This window comes from Podarcis pityusensis (genome assembly GCF_964106645.2).
Source record: "Podarcis pityusensis genome assembly, chromosome: 17".
NCBI classification, from domain to species: domain Eukaryota; kingdom Metazoa; phylum Chordata; class Lepidosauria; order Squamata; family Lacertidae; genus Podarcis; species Podarcis pityusensis.
Genome location: NC_138042.1, coordinates 39,500,123 through 39,515,346, shown reverse-complemented (window position 1 = coordinate 39,515,346; position 15,224 = coordinate 39,500,123). Strand labels below are relative to the sequence as shown.

Below are 15,224 nucleotides of genomic sequence, written 5' to 3'. Positions count from 1 at the left end.
GTAGGATTTCTATTGTGTAAGTGAAGGCTGACAAACTCATCCTCACACTTCCGCCGTACCAAAAGATCCAAAAACCAAGCACCATTATACCCAGGTAAAAGTCTGACTCAGAGGACGTGTAAAAACATCTCTTACAGAACAGTTCTTCCATTTCTGAATAATATACAAATAAAAAAAGTGAGAGTTTAATGAAACTCCCGGCTTCATAGACAAATGTTGAGTTATTGCAACTTAATTGAAGGGAATCTTGACCAAGTGGCAGATGCATTGGGCGGTTTTGTCATAGTGTAAGAAGCGACGCTGCAGTGAATGGAGCTTTCCAAATCCTAAAAGGAAAACCGAGAGAAGTTGCTGATCCGTTTCATATCTCATTTACTGATGAACAATACTACAAGAACAAATGGTTGATCAATATTATTAATAACAATAATAAAAATAGGCAAGGGTCTGAGAGGCACTGGGAATGGCTGCCAGTCTGGACAGACTGATGAAAAGTAGAAAATTCTAAACAGGAGTAGAGGAATTTCAGCTCTAGGTGCTATTAGTGCACTTTTGTTGCCTGTCATTGTTTCAGTCATGCCATCATCGAAAGAAAAACCAAATGACATAATATCAGGAATCCACATCATCTGGGCAGGAGATCGCTCACTACGAAGGTCAGTAGTAGCCGTTCCACTTCACTCCTGTCACAGGGCAGGAAACATGTTCCGATAGGCTTTGAATTGTTAAAAACACCATGCTCCACCTTCTCAGTTGCAAATATACAAGGTCTTTTCGCTGACACACACTGCACTTGATAGTTTTGGTCATGTATAAAATGGAATTTTTAAATTTATGTACATGCTTAAGAGTGCAGTTTTGATCCTCTCTTCATTCAAAGTTATTCATTAATTAAACAATGCCAGTCTTCTCTCAAGCCTTAAGTCTGAAGTGGTCCATGTAAACAAAACACAGCTAAAACGAAGTATTTTGTCCTTGTCCTGGAATAGTTTCTATCGATATGCATGATTTCCTGAAAGTGTTGTGTTGGCTAGATGTAAAACAGGCAAGGGGTGAGCTTCTGTGTTAAAAACCCAGTGATCCAAAGGTAGGAGATCATCATTGGAGAACAGCAGATACAAATACCTGTCAAGGTAAAGAGAGAAAACAAGTTGGAATGAGCAACAGAATGTTTGTCACCATATGTCTGGTCTAACCTAGATAACCTCAGAAAAATTATGAACTTTCCGGTTAAAATATCACCCATTAAAGAAGTTGTAGCAGATCACTTAATCAACTGAAATTCTATAAATTCTATAATTTGCATACGATCTGCAACAACTGTTCTGAAAGAGAAAACATTATTGCTTTAAATGAAGCAGGAATGTAATCAGAGTGGGTGCTATCATAAAAGAAACAGTCCCCCGTATCTCATATAGGACGGAATGCTTCTCACCATCCACCTTTTTTAAAATAAGTACTGTATTTTTCATCCTATAGGACGCACTGGCCCATAGGACCCACCTATTTTGGGGGGGGGGGAGAAAATTTTTTTTATCCCCCCCCCCCAGCCGTGGCTTCAGCGCGCCCCGCACTCCGGGCAGCAGGAACTCCCGCAGGGCTCCCTAGGCAGCGGATGTCTGCCCGAAGCGCGGGGCGCTCTGCTTCAGCGCTCCCCGCGCTCCAGGCAGCAGGCTGCTATCCGCAGCCTAGGGAGCCCTGCGGGAACTCCCGCGGGCTCCCCAGGCTTGCTGATAGCTTCCTAAAGCCTGGAGAGCGAAAGCCTGCATTCGCCCCATAGGACGCACACAGATTTCCCCTTCATTTTTGGAGGGGAAAAAGTGCGTCCTATAGGGCGAAAAATACGGTACTTGCTTTAAAAAAATTATGATGGTTATTTTAACTCTTCTGCTCAATTAACTGTGCATTTTATAATGGATCAAAATGTTTTTAATGGATTAATTATCTAGTTCTTGTTCAAATACTTTTAAAAATAATAATCTCAACCTTATGATTTAGATTTTATCCACCAAAATTAATAACACTGCCATGATTGCCAGAAGTGTTCTCTTTGAAATAACTGGATTTTCACTGCATTTTCAAGACTGAAGTATTATGAACATAACATGAACAAATTCCATTTGGCTGTAGTGAAATGTCAGCCTGGTGCTCATTAGCCTTAGTGAAAAGTGTGATGTTGGCCTGTAAGTCTCCAATGCACACCCATAAACTGAGTCCTTTTATTTTCAGACCTCTAAGAGACGTTATCTGATAATATATGCTTCCACCCAGAAAGTATTTATTTAGAAGATTCAAAGAACAAATCGTTAAGACCCAGCTCAGAATGCCAAAATGATCTGAGTATTCAAGCCAGGGACACATTAGCTGTAGACTAAAATATTTCTCAGAACTCTTCACTCAGAATAATGGCTTTCAAGTCATGATTATTTCCTAATCTCTGAAGTTAACAACACTGGGGTAAACACGTTATTCAATAATGTAGTTCTGCAGGTTTGTTTGTTTATAATCCAATTAATGTGCCAAGGAACTCTGTAATCTTTAAATTTACAGTGCAATCCTAACCATGTCTACTCAGAAGTACATTGCTGTGAAATCAATGAGGCTTTCTCCAGGGTAAGTGGGCAGGGAAGGGCTGAAACTAGGCGGACAAAGACCCATTTTGTCACACACACACACCCCTCAACACATTTGTTCATAAAAGGCAGAAAAAGTAGTTTGAAACAGGCTGGAGAAGAGATAGTCTCTCCAAATAGTAAAACTGACACTGTGTGTATCTGGCTTTCATTCAGCCTTCCAGAATATGGAAAAACATAAGGTGTCTTGGTGAGTAATTAAGTGCAGTACAGTACACAAGAGCCTCATTTATTGCCAATGGGAATCGTCCCCACAACCTTTTTTTTTAAAAAAAAGTCTACCACTATATTTCATAACTACTCCCTCTCTGCATATGCGAAAAAATCCATAAGGCCTTGACATTTATGTAAAATACATAACAATCTCAAAAATACTGCCTTGACTAAACACCATTTCCCCTTGGGTAACCATTGGCAGGGTAAATAGCATTTGTAATTTATTTTTGCATTGTAGTAGAAAAGAAAACAAACACCATGCTAAATCATGATGTAGCAACATGATGCGAATACAAAGTTTGGAAGCTTTTACTTCCGTGCTTGATTAACCATGGTTTGTTATTCTGACCCAACCAAGCATTAATCAGCTGTGGTTGACGTTAATTATGGTTTGTCTGAGCCAAGCCAACCTTTAGTGTGATGTTTAAATCCAGTCAATAGAAAACAAAAACAAATTCCTGGTAAAACACACCTATAGCCTGACACTAAAATATCTACCAGTAAACAGGATGTAAACGTGTGCTACAGAAGACAACCTCTTAAAATAGGGACTCAGAAACTATATAATATACACTATATAATAGTGTAAATGATAATTAGTAACAAGGTCAATATTGCAAACCTTCAGGATCACAGAAACACCACATTTGTCTTGTCACTAATACTTATTATGTATTTTGATACCCTTTCTATTACATGTTTAGGTACACTGTGGTGGTCTTTGTGCTTACATCTTACATTCTGGTGGGTGTACCTCTGCCATTCATCCCAACAACAGCTCATTTGTTGACTCCAATTTGTTACATTGATTTAAAACATTTATATTGCCATTCATCAAAATAGATTCCAGTGTGATTTACAAAAAAAATGCAATTTACCTAAGAAAACAATAATGAAATAGGCAACAATTCTATAAGCGCTGAGTAGCCTCTTAGGACCACCACAATTCCAAGAAAATTTTCCAGAAGAAAAATCTGCTTACTTTAGTGTTTCAGCAAGGAAGAAGCTTTGCTGCACATCATCATATGTAGGAGCTGAAGAGTAGACATCCTTGACCCCAGAAAATCCACCACTCACTCGGCAGTACTTGTCAATGGCCTATATGGGGCGTGGGGGAAACAGAATGAGTGTTCTACTAGACACTTTTTCACTGCTGCATCTAGTTAACACATTCCGTTGCGAAACAGTGGAATCCTACCTAACCATATAGTGATGAAGACAGCAAGGGACAAACAAGACCTAACACTGGGTATTCACAGTTAAGACAAAAAAGAGAACAATTTGGTAGCTGAGGGAGTTGTATGCGGGAAAACAATATGTGAAATATTATAGTCAAAATGTCCATTAATCTGTTCTTGCATTTAATCTGTTCTTGCAGGACATTAAAAATATGGAATTCCCAAACTCCTGTTAATTTTTTTTTGTAGAGGACTGTTTTTAAAATCAGCAACAACATAATAAGGTAAGCAGAAATATTCACTGCAAGTTATGAGACGACTCTTGCTCCTCTTAATTATTTCACTAGTACTTCATTTATGCTACTACATTTGATTGCCCCACAATACTACTCAAAGCTTTGTTGCATAAAGCATGCAACGTGAAGATGTCTCATGCAAGGTGCTTCTGTTGTCTCTTCCCACTGCAACCCACACTGTTCAGGAGAGCCCAACCCAATTTTCTAGGGGCTTTGGTGGGGGCGGGTACAGAGGGAGACAAAAGAGAAACAAATACTGGTCTCATGTGCTGCCTTCTGTCTTCATTGTTTAGCATTTACAAAAAAACCAGCCAATAAAACAGCCATATGGTTGTTGACACTCTCAAAGAACTCCAATGGGTTCATGAGACAGGACTTGCCCTTACGGAAGCCACGCTGGTTCTGCTTCAACAAAGGTTGTTCTTCTATATGCTTGGATATATGTTTCTATTTACTGCTATTTGTCATTTCTCCTATATGTGCATTTATGTCTCCGCTTGTGAAACAAACAACTATGCAGCAACACAATATTCCTCACACTTCATCAGTGAGAGGCTGCCAGTAAACATTTTGACTTCCACACAGAAAAGCTTTCTGTTGTTACCTGTGCTGCCTCCCAGCCCCACTGCCTGTATTTCGGATCATGTGTGAATCGCCACATATACCAATACGTCTCTATCACCTCTGGTCTTAAAATGTAGTATTTTTCATTTTGCCGTACTGCTACTGCCTCCACGCCACCATCAAATTTGAAAGCTTCAGGGCCCAGTTTTAATGCTGCAGAGGAAAGAGGCGGAGGGGGAGAAACATTTAATGGTTTAATTATTTGTGGAAACTGGCAAAAATGACAGAGAAAATTAGGAGACAGCCCAACCAAAAGTTCCAAAAGGAATGAGAAATTTGTAGAGATTACTTTAAAAAAAGTGCCCCCAAGTCAAAACCTGGATTTGCTTTGATTTATTTCCACCAACCATAATATGGATTATAAGTATAGTATGTGGAAAACAGCAGAAATGATGAAATGATAAAAGAAGCAGTTTAACAAATAGATAAAACAGACCCGCTTTGAGGAAGATGGAAGTCTGTCAGAGAAGAAAAGGAATTGGGAATAAAGAATATGGTGACATAAGTCCATGTGTAAGAACTTATGGATTTATGGTTGTATGTATGTTTCCTGGGGGGTTTTTGGTGTTTGTTGTTGTTGTTGTCATTTTATTATTTTGATTACTTTATTGTATGTGTTTAGCAAGTAAGAAAACTTAACAAAAAGAATGAAAAATAATAACTTTTTATGGAAATTCTATATCAAATATGCTAATAACATACATTATGTTTGTTTTTAACGCTCACAGGTACTTTGCTTATTAGCACTTGGAACAGTTCTTAGAAATTTGTCCAGGCCTTTTGTAGTGTGAGAACACTCTAAAACCTACTGAAAGAATAATGAATGTGCACACAGTTGTAGAATTAATACTGAATACATTGAATAACTATATGATTCCTTTACTAAGAATACAGAATTCACTACTCAAGAAGCTTGTTTTAAACCTGGTGTAAAAAGGAAATTTGAGGTTACTGCAAAATTATGAAACTGACATTTATAGCTCTTAAACTGAATCATGAAATCTACTAAGTAGATCAAGTTATTAAAGGCTGCTCATAGAGATAACTATGGCAAAAATATATTTTATTTCTGAGGATAAATGGCAGAGTGTTATGTACTGTAATTATGAGCAAGTCATAACAAGTGTTGGACTCCAGGAGATGCAGGCTTCATTTTTTCCTAGGCATGGTAAATGCAAAACACAATTTTGGATAATCTAGGTTTTGCTACTAGCTTCAATAAAAATACAGTTAAAATGAACTCAAATATAGATAATTTCTCAACTTACAAAGATGTGTGGCATATAGTTTTATGTTCCTCATCCAGTTAAATTGTTTGAAACTAACAGTAAGAATACTCCTACTGGTTTGCACTGTTACCAGATTTTATTGTGCAATTTAATAACCTCCTTTTCTAGCTTTTCACACAATTCATGACTACTAAGAACGGATAGTGCTTTTATGCAGCTTTCTCTCTTGGCAAAACAAAGTTTAAATGCACACGTCATTAAATGAACATTCACCATTCAAACTCAAAGGGCATGAGCTAAAAATAATAATCTCTTACACAGTATATTTTCTCCCCATTTTCATGTACAGTACTTTCAAAATTGCTCCAAATTCAGCCACATTACCATTAGCAAGTATTAAGGAAAAAAGCCACCCAGAACTTAAGACAGGAAAGGATACCTACTTGTCCTGTCATATGATTCATGACACGTATGTGCAATTTCTGCTCCAAGCTGCAGGTAGTGTCCAGCCTTATCATCTCGGGAACCATCTGCTCCAAGAGCAAACAATCCTCCAGCAAAACATGTGAGATGGCCCATTTTTCTCTCAAGGTGCCCATTTTTCCACTCTCCAATAAAAGTTAGGCCTCCATTGGACTTTCTGATAAGATGCTTCTCTATGGCCTATAAGAAGAAACAGAAAAGCTTTAGTTATTTCAAATATTCAAAATATTCACTATTCCAAGTGCATCCTTTATGCTTTGCATTAATTTTAACACACACACACGTGTGTATCCAAGCAAGTCTTTTCTCTCCTGCAAAACACCCAAAGAACCACATAGTTGGGTACCAATGAATAACAATGATAAACTTACAGGATGGGAATCCTCAACAGGACAGGAGTTAAGTAGCTACTTACCTCTTTGTTAAGGGGGAGAGAGAGAGAGAGAGAGAGAGAGAGAGAGAGAGTAGAAAAAAGTTACCTAGTTCCTGCTCTGTCGTGCATGATGGGAGTTAAGCATTTATCCTGCATAATCATTTCCCACAAAACTAGAGGTGGGGGTGAGGAGAAGAGCAGAGGCATAGCTTAGCGAGTCACACTTTTATTCTCCTCCCCTCTTCTCCAGAGACAGTGCTATTACACTGGGGGTGTGGGTTTGTTTTTCAGAGGGGTGCATGTAAATAAAAGGTAAAGGTAAAGGACCCCTGACAGTTAAGTCCAGTTGCGAACGACTCTGGGGTTGCAGCGCTCATCTCGCTTTACTGGCCGAGGGAGCCGACATTTGTTCGCAGACAGTTTTTCTGGGTCGTGTGGCCAGCATGACTAAGCCACTTCTGGCGAAACCAGAGCAGCACACGGAAACACCATCACAAATACTGACATGAGTCCCTTGCACATTACATGGGATTTGGAGTAGCGTACAAGCTGCTGTAAGACAAACTCCAGCTTAGAATAATAGAATCACAGAACTGTAGCGTTAAAGGGGAATCTCAACTAGATCATACATGACAGATGACGGTTCGACCTCTCCTTAAAAACTTTCCTGGCTTCTTACTTCAAGGGAAATTCAACAAATAAGGATTATTGGACATTTACTGGGAAGAGTGCAAATCCATACGCCGAGAGAGAGAGAGAGAGAGAGAGAGAGAGAGAGAGAGAACTTTCCATTGCTATTTACAAGACCACTGATTTTTACGTACACAAAAAGCAACATAGACCAGTGGGTGGTATTCTCTCTTTTAAAAGCAAGCATATTCATGAAACCTACTTAGAATTAAAGGTAGGGTACCAGAATCAGGAACTTCACTAAGAAAAGGTAACCTATTTGAGCAAGTGGTTGGTTGAAAGTCTTGGCTCAAGAACAGTTCCCTGCTCACAAAATTCATAAAACTCTTAAGCTGGGAGGGCATTTCCATGTGGATGTTGAAGTTCTGGAAGCAGGTCTGTGTTTTACTTACAATGTAAAGGTGGGGGCAGATTCTGCCAGTAGTGGGGTTGTTGTTTTTAATTAGTCATAGTAGAAGGAAGCAGTGCTCAGTAAAGGCTCGCGTTTCCTTCTGTCAACTTTTAATGCGAATATTTGCAAATGACACTTTTCAGAGATTTCCAGTTCAACAGCTACTCTGACACTGCAGTGATGGTAGGAAACTAAAGAACTGCAATATTTTGCTCACATGCAACATGTGGAGGACAAGTCCGGGAAGTCTGATCCAGAACGTCAACCAGTATTTTTTCAGTTACAATACTGCTGAAACAATTCAGGGTGAGGAATCACAATCCAGTTCTTAAGTTTTCACAGCATTTACACAGTTGTGTAAATATGGTGCTTACTGCAGGTCTGCACAACTTCTGGTCTACCAAATGCAGAATTCTGGCTACAGCCAAGTGCTTAATAAACCTGCTTTTGTTGCCTGCCTGAGTCTGCAAAAACAGGTTCGAGTGGTGCGGTGGGTTAGGGTTATCAAAAGCCTGTTAGTCCACAATATGCAGCTAGCAAACTGTCAAAATGGGGAGTGCCACAGTTTTATAACTCCAGCTTCAGAACTGAATCAAGATGGTATATCTGTACATATTGTATACCTAGCTGCCCTAAAAAGAGTTAGAAACAAAATAATCATTTGCATTTTAAGGGGAGAAACATTTTTAAAATTGACATTCTCATTGTGTATGTGGGGAAGTGGGGGAAATCAATGCACTATAATCACCTCAATAGCATCATCATACATTTTCCTTGCCTCCATGTCCATCTTATCTGACATCAACCATGCTTTCAGCAAGTACTCGTAGAAACTGTCTCCCAATCCACCCATGGAAGTGTGATCTGCAACAAAGAAGGAGAAAGAGGGTAAAATTTGGTGTGCGAAGGACTACCTAGATTTGCCAGGGCAAACTCCATAGAGTTATATCCAATATTACTCATACTCAAAGTAGATTCAGTGAAATGAATGCACATGACTGATTTTGTAAAACCTAGCTGGAAATAACCCTTAAGTCTGGAAAAGCAACTGTTTTAAAAATCGTCTCCATCAATCTGTGGTTTAAGAATTTGGTATACTAAAAATAACTTATTTTGCATCACAATTCATCTTACACCACTGACATGGAAAATGAATTCCTTTTCCCATCACTGATTAGCTTTGCAACGTTTTGAATTTTTGACACAAGAACTTAAATGCCTAATCCCAGACCCATGATCGAACACACGACTACATATTGGGAAACTTGAGAAGCATGTCACATAACGTGCCAATCACGGAACAGCAAAGTGGGCTTTTCATTTCATTCCATATTAAAATTATATTAGTTGACTGTTCCCATTCAATTTACGCAGTAAGGTTGAGTGGGGCAGGCAGGGAAGCTGCCTTAGACCTTGGATTCCTGTCAGAAAACACAGTATTGGACAAGTGGATCAATAATCTGACTCAGTGTATATGCAAACTGGCTCTTAGCTTATCTACTTGGCCACAATATCTGGCCTGAAAGCTCTCCAGGACTGTGATCATGTTACTGCTTAATGTTCTCTCTTGAGTAAGTTAAGATAACTAATCTTTTCTGATCTCTTCAGAGGTTTGTGTGCTGGGGACAGCAGAATAAAGCTGGTCTCTTTTCAAGCCAACTTTTGCCATCAAGGAAATCTTTTAAAACCTTAAGACTTTTTAAAGTGAACTAAGCCACCAGACTGACAGATTTGAAGAAAGTAACTACCCCCACATGCAGAACGTGTACCCAGTGCTTTTTTTCTGGAAAAAACGGTGAGAGAACTCACCACATAATTTATTGCGGACCCAGTCGCAGTGCCACCACAGCCCCACTCCCCTGGGGAAGTGGCTAAATGTAATATGTGATTAATAAAATCAAGCCGACAATGATCTGTGTTAGAAATGGCCACAACTTTATTGATTACAAATATAGGTGGATTTTTGGCTCAGGCATTGGGTGTTTATCTGTTCCAGCTCCCCCAGACAAAAAAATAAGTATTTAATTTAAAAAGAGTAAGGGAACTCAGTTACCCTGAGTTTCTGCTAAAAAACCAAAACCCTGCATGTACCTCATGGCAAAAGAAAAGTTGCTTACCAGTGACTGGTTTTTTCAGGTGGTTATCTGTGCAGCCACACATATGGGTTCTATCCTTGCACTGACCTATGTTCAGAATTTTCTAGAGTTCAACAGACATTCTGGCAGGAAACCCACTCCCATCCTCAGAGCACATGCTCTAGGAGCCTGGCTCGCACTTTCCTGCTCAGTTGCTTTCGGACCACTGCAGCATCTATATAAGGAAGTGCAGAACAAGAGCAGGAGAACAGCAGCATCCGGAGTGCAGGTGGAGGTAGGCTATGTGACTGCACAGATGACCAAAGAACTGTAGTCACAGGTAAGCAACCTGCAATCTTCAGCTGCAGGTATGAAATCGAGAAAAACACTTCACACGTATAAACAAATGAACTCAAGCCCACAAAAGCATATGCCATGATACCATACATTAAAGGCGTCACAAGACCCTTTGTTGTAATCCAGCTGCCCCTCTGGAAAGAAGTAAGTAAACCAGTTTTTCCTCTTTGTGATTTCTATGCAGTCTCACAAATGGTTAAACAGCAGGCTGACTTACCCAGAGGCATGGCAGGTGCATAAAATATCACAGTGCTCAGCACAGCTTGTCAGGAAAGGCTGAGGTTATTTTTTTTGGGGGGGGGGTCCTCCCATCTTGGCAATTGTTTAGACCATGGGTAGGCAAACTAAGGCCCGGGGGCTGGATCCAGTCCAATCACCTTCTAAATCTGACGATCCAGGAATCAGCGTGTTTTTACATGAGTAGAATGTTTCCTTTTATTTAAAATGCATCTCTGGGTTATGTATGGGGCATAGGAATTCATTCTTCTTCATTCTCCCCCCCCCCCAAAAAAAAATATAGTCCGGCCCCCCACAAGGTCTGAGGGACAGTGGACCGGCTCCCTGCTGAAAAAGTTTGCTGACCCCTGGTTTAGACTCACTTGTAAGGACATTGTTTGCAGCACCACATCAGATGTTCAAGCCACTGTATGGTATCAAGCCAAAGTTAAAGAAAATTTCAGAGGATGCAGCAAGGCTGTAGACTCCTTGCCTTCTACTTCCATGGGTGTTTTAGAAATTCCTTTGGAAAACTAAGAACTACTAAAACTTAGTTAATGGACTTGCTGCTGGGATATGATACTTTGAAGCAGCTGTGAACTACATAAACTAATAAATGAAGCTTGCATTGTGCAGCATAGATAAATCATCCTGGAAGTTACTGAAGTCAAACTCCCCAAATCAAAGCTTGATGCAATTGTGCAATGAAGGAGGCAGAACTATTATTACTATTAGCCAGGACATGATACAAGAAACCAGAACATGAAAGAGGAGGATGGACCATGTGAGTATGAAACTTGTTCCCAAACGCTAAACCATGGTCTGGGCTGTGATGTCTGAAACGGGTCTAAGAATGTGCCTATGTGTGAATGTGCGCTTATATGTGTGCATGGATAGATAGTTATAATCGAATTTGACATAAATGTGGAGGAAGTACTCACGCTGCCCCCAGCGCCCAGTCCTTGGATTCAAGTAGTTTGGATAAAGCCCATTAGGGCGGTCCATTTTTTGAAGTAGCTTACGAATATGCATGACCTAAATGAAAAAAAAAATCATAATCACAGCTTAGTCTCAATATAGAATGTAAATCAAATCCTCTTCCATCAATTAAACAAGTTTAAATTGGTGCCCTAACAAATTTTGAAGAACTAAGCAGTTTATGCTTTTAATATATGCATTATTTCCATATTATTATGATTATTAAAATTAGTACCTGCAGGTCTCAGGGCAGTTCACAACATAAAAGCACAATATAAAAACACAGAATACATAATAAAAACAAGGACATTATTTATAGTCACTGTCAATAAATATCGACAAACTTCTTATTCCACCAGAAAGAGCACAAAACTAACCTTATCATAGTAGACAGGGTTGCCAGTCAAGTAGCTCAGGTGTACAAATTCCATGTGAAGGGTGCCAAACTCAGATAGGATACTGCTGCCAGCAGACGCCCAGCCCCAGTTGCGACCTACACCACTGGCAAGAGAAAGATTAAAGGGTAAATGTATACAAATATTTGGTACTGCTATTGTTCTATATAGGAAGAGATTTAGCAATTTATCTATTTCTGTTAAAGCAAAGACCAATCAGCAACAGAGTACTGGGGAAGATAAGCACAAGCCAAAGGAAAAAAGTGTCCTTGAAACAATTCAAGAACCAACAGTGAAAGGATCACCCCCAAACTTGACAACTACTCAACATGATACCACAGTTAACATCAGACTCCAAAGACACCACATACAGGTATTTAATTGTGCAGAAAAATCCCTTAGCGGGCATTGAGACATCCTGCTATCAGTGGCCAAACATAGGTTTTTGCTATTCCTGATTTCCAGTCTTCCTCTTGCCTCAAATCTCGTACCTTTTCAAATTCACCATTGCCCAAGGAATCCCTGTGGGTGTATTGAAGGCAGGAATAAGTTTTCCTGCAAGTTGGACCGCTTTTAACTTAAAAACCTGTAACACAAGAAAGAAAGTTGAGCACTTCTCCATTTTTTTCTGTGTAATCTTATACATATCATCTTAGAAGTAAGTCCTTATGCAAGTAAGAATAGAAAAGTGCAGGTTGGGTTATTTTAACTCTTTTCTATCCCATTCTAATTCTGATATTGGCTCCAAATGGCTCATAACAAACAATTAAAACCACCACAACAAAACATATTCAATAGTTAGTAAAAACATGAATACAAATGATAACAAATTATATACAAAAATTAAATATTGGGAAAGGCTAGGGCAATTTTTTTAAAAAAGTTTTAGCTAACACCTAAAAGACAGCATTGCAGGTTCCCTAACAAGTTCTCCATAATCTGAGTGCCACCACAGAAAAGGCCCTGCTCCATGTAACGCATCTGGGATCTCTGAGGTTGGGAGCATCCAGAGCACCTCTCAAGATAAGATCTTAATGAGATATGGGCAAGTTCATATGGCAGCAAGTGATCCTCCAGATACAGAATGGTACCCAATACAGATCTTTCATGATCTGTTTCACAGGCTGCAGTTAAAACCTTGCTGCAAACCATAAACTAAGACCTCAAATTTTGACAACTGATTTCAGACAGGGTGACAAATGCTCATTCCTGTATAATTATTGGCAAATTTTGTGCCAAATTCTGCAAACTGAATATACAACTTAAATTACCTCACACATATTTTATTAGTTTGCTGGGGAGAAATGAGTTTCCACAGTACTAAAGCAACCCCCCCATCTCTTTTGGCTCCAGATATTTCATTTTAATGTCTCTTTTTAATAAAATGAAAACAGATTCTGTGGCCAATGCCCAGCATTTTGAATTTTCTGCATTTGTACTGAATTTTGAAATTCATATCACTCCTGATTACAGCTATGAGTTTGTGGTTACTTACCTATTAGTGAGGCCTTTGAAGCAGCAAGAAAACAAGCCTTTGTTCCCTTTTAAGAAAACTATGTAAAAGTTGCACATATTTCCATGATTATAGTATAATTCACTTACCTCCTGACCTGAAAGGTAATAGGCTGCAAGCAAGCCACCAATGAAGCGGATGTTGACTTCAAAGACAGATACCTCTGAATTCTTGAGACAGAAAAAGAGATATAAGCTAGATATTAGTATAGAGTATGTAGATTTATCACAAATTATTACAGTGAATTTATTTTTTTATTAACTATGTATCCTATCCTTCTTTCTGAAGGTTCCTAGGGTGGCACCTCTTGCTTTAAATAATGAATTCCTGTTAAAGGAAAACGTTATGAAAATGATGTATAGATGGTACTTAACCCCTGTAAAACTAGCAAAGAGTGACAATTTATGTTGGAAATGTAAAGAAAAATAAGGTGCCTTTTACCATATGTGGTGTATGTGTCTCAAGGTGAAAGACTTCTGGGAAAATATTTATAATGAATTGGAAAAAAATGTTGAAATATACATTTATTAAGAAACCAGAAACCTTTCTACTTGGAATAATAGGTTTGGAACTGCCCAAAAAATATGTCAGATTGTTTTTGTATGCCACAACTGCAGCTAGAGTTTTGCTAGCCAAAAATTGGAAATTACATGAAGTACCAACAGTGGAGGAATGGCAGATGAAGATGATGGACTTTTTGGAGTTAGCCAACCTGACCGGAAGTCCGTGACCAGAAGGAGGAGGAGTACCAAGAGGAATGGAAGAAATTTAAGGATTATTTAGTTAAATATGTTAAGATAACTTAAATAGAACTACTTGTGAGTAACAGATTGGCCTAGGATTTAAATATGTGAAGTTGTATAACATGGATAGAAGTCAATATGAAAAGAAATAAAGATGTTAATTGAACAAGTAAATTTTATATGAAAATAGTACTGGAAAACTGCTACAATGAGTTACATGGAAACTCAGCTAGGGGGATCTGAGGAAGTCATCCAACAATGGTAACAAAAGTGGGATTATAACAGTTAGGATATTTGTTTGTTTGTTTGTTTGTTTGTTTTCTCTATATTGTAATGTTTTTCTTGTTTGTTACATTTGTTATAAATTTGGAAAATCAGTATTTTTTTAAAATAAATAAATAATGAATTCCTGTAAATGTTTCTTTGGAGATATAAACTCATTTAACAGAACAGGTTTTGGAGTTAGTGTTACTTCCTATGCAAATTAACAGTATATTTTTCTGGCTAAGGAGCCCTTTCACACCAAGAATGTGTGCGAATGTGTTGTTTCACATATACATTAAACGTCCATACTTTATTATGAATTGATTTTAACTTTCTGTACAATTCGGCTCCCACACCCTCTTGTGAGAATAGCAAGGTGGCAAAAGAGATGTGTGCAAGTTGCAGGAACAGTGGTGTATTGTTAAGAGGAAGCTAACAGGAGTCATGAACTGCTGCCATCGTGTGTTTTTATTTTGGTGAAAAATGACCTTTTTACATAAGAGATAAAACTCTTATAGTCATATCAGTACAATTTGTTGGATTCATAACTGTGGTACATAAAGCTCCATT

General features: G+C 38.6%; 1 protein-coding gene across 1 annotated transcript in view; it reads right to left on the bottom strand.

Annotated features, from left to right (window-relative positions):
• Positions 1-355: 355 nt before the first annotated feature.
• Positions 356-15,224, bottom strand: part of MAN1A2 (mannosidase alpha class 1A member 2) — a 37,068-nt gene continuing 22,199 nt past the window's right edge. Inside the window, exons 5-13 of the mRNA XM_080987138.1 lie at positions 13,737-13,817; positions 12,626-12,720; positions 12,117-12,240; positions 11,703-11,796; positions 8,862-8,977; positions 6,620-6,839; positions 4,928-5,100; positions 3,832-3,947; positions 356-1,125 (exon numbers count right to left, since the gene is read on the bottom strand). Coding sequence (XP_080843264.1) covers positions 993-1,125; positions 3,832-3,947; positions 4,928-5,100; positions 6,620-6,839; positions 8,862-8,977; positions 11,703-11,796; positions 12,117-12,240; positions 12,626-12,720; positions 13,737-13,817 — 1,152 coding nt within the window. The 3' untranslated portion in view covers positions 356-992. The remainder of the gene's footprint in view (positions 1,126-3,831; positions 3,948-4,927; positions 5,101-6,619; positions 6,840-8,861; positions 8,978-11,702; positions 11,797-12,116; positions 12,241-12,625; positions 12,721-13,736; positions 13,818-15,224) is intronic.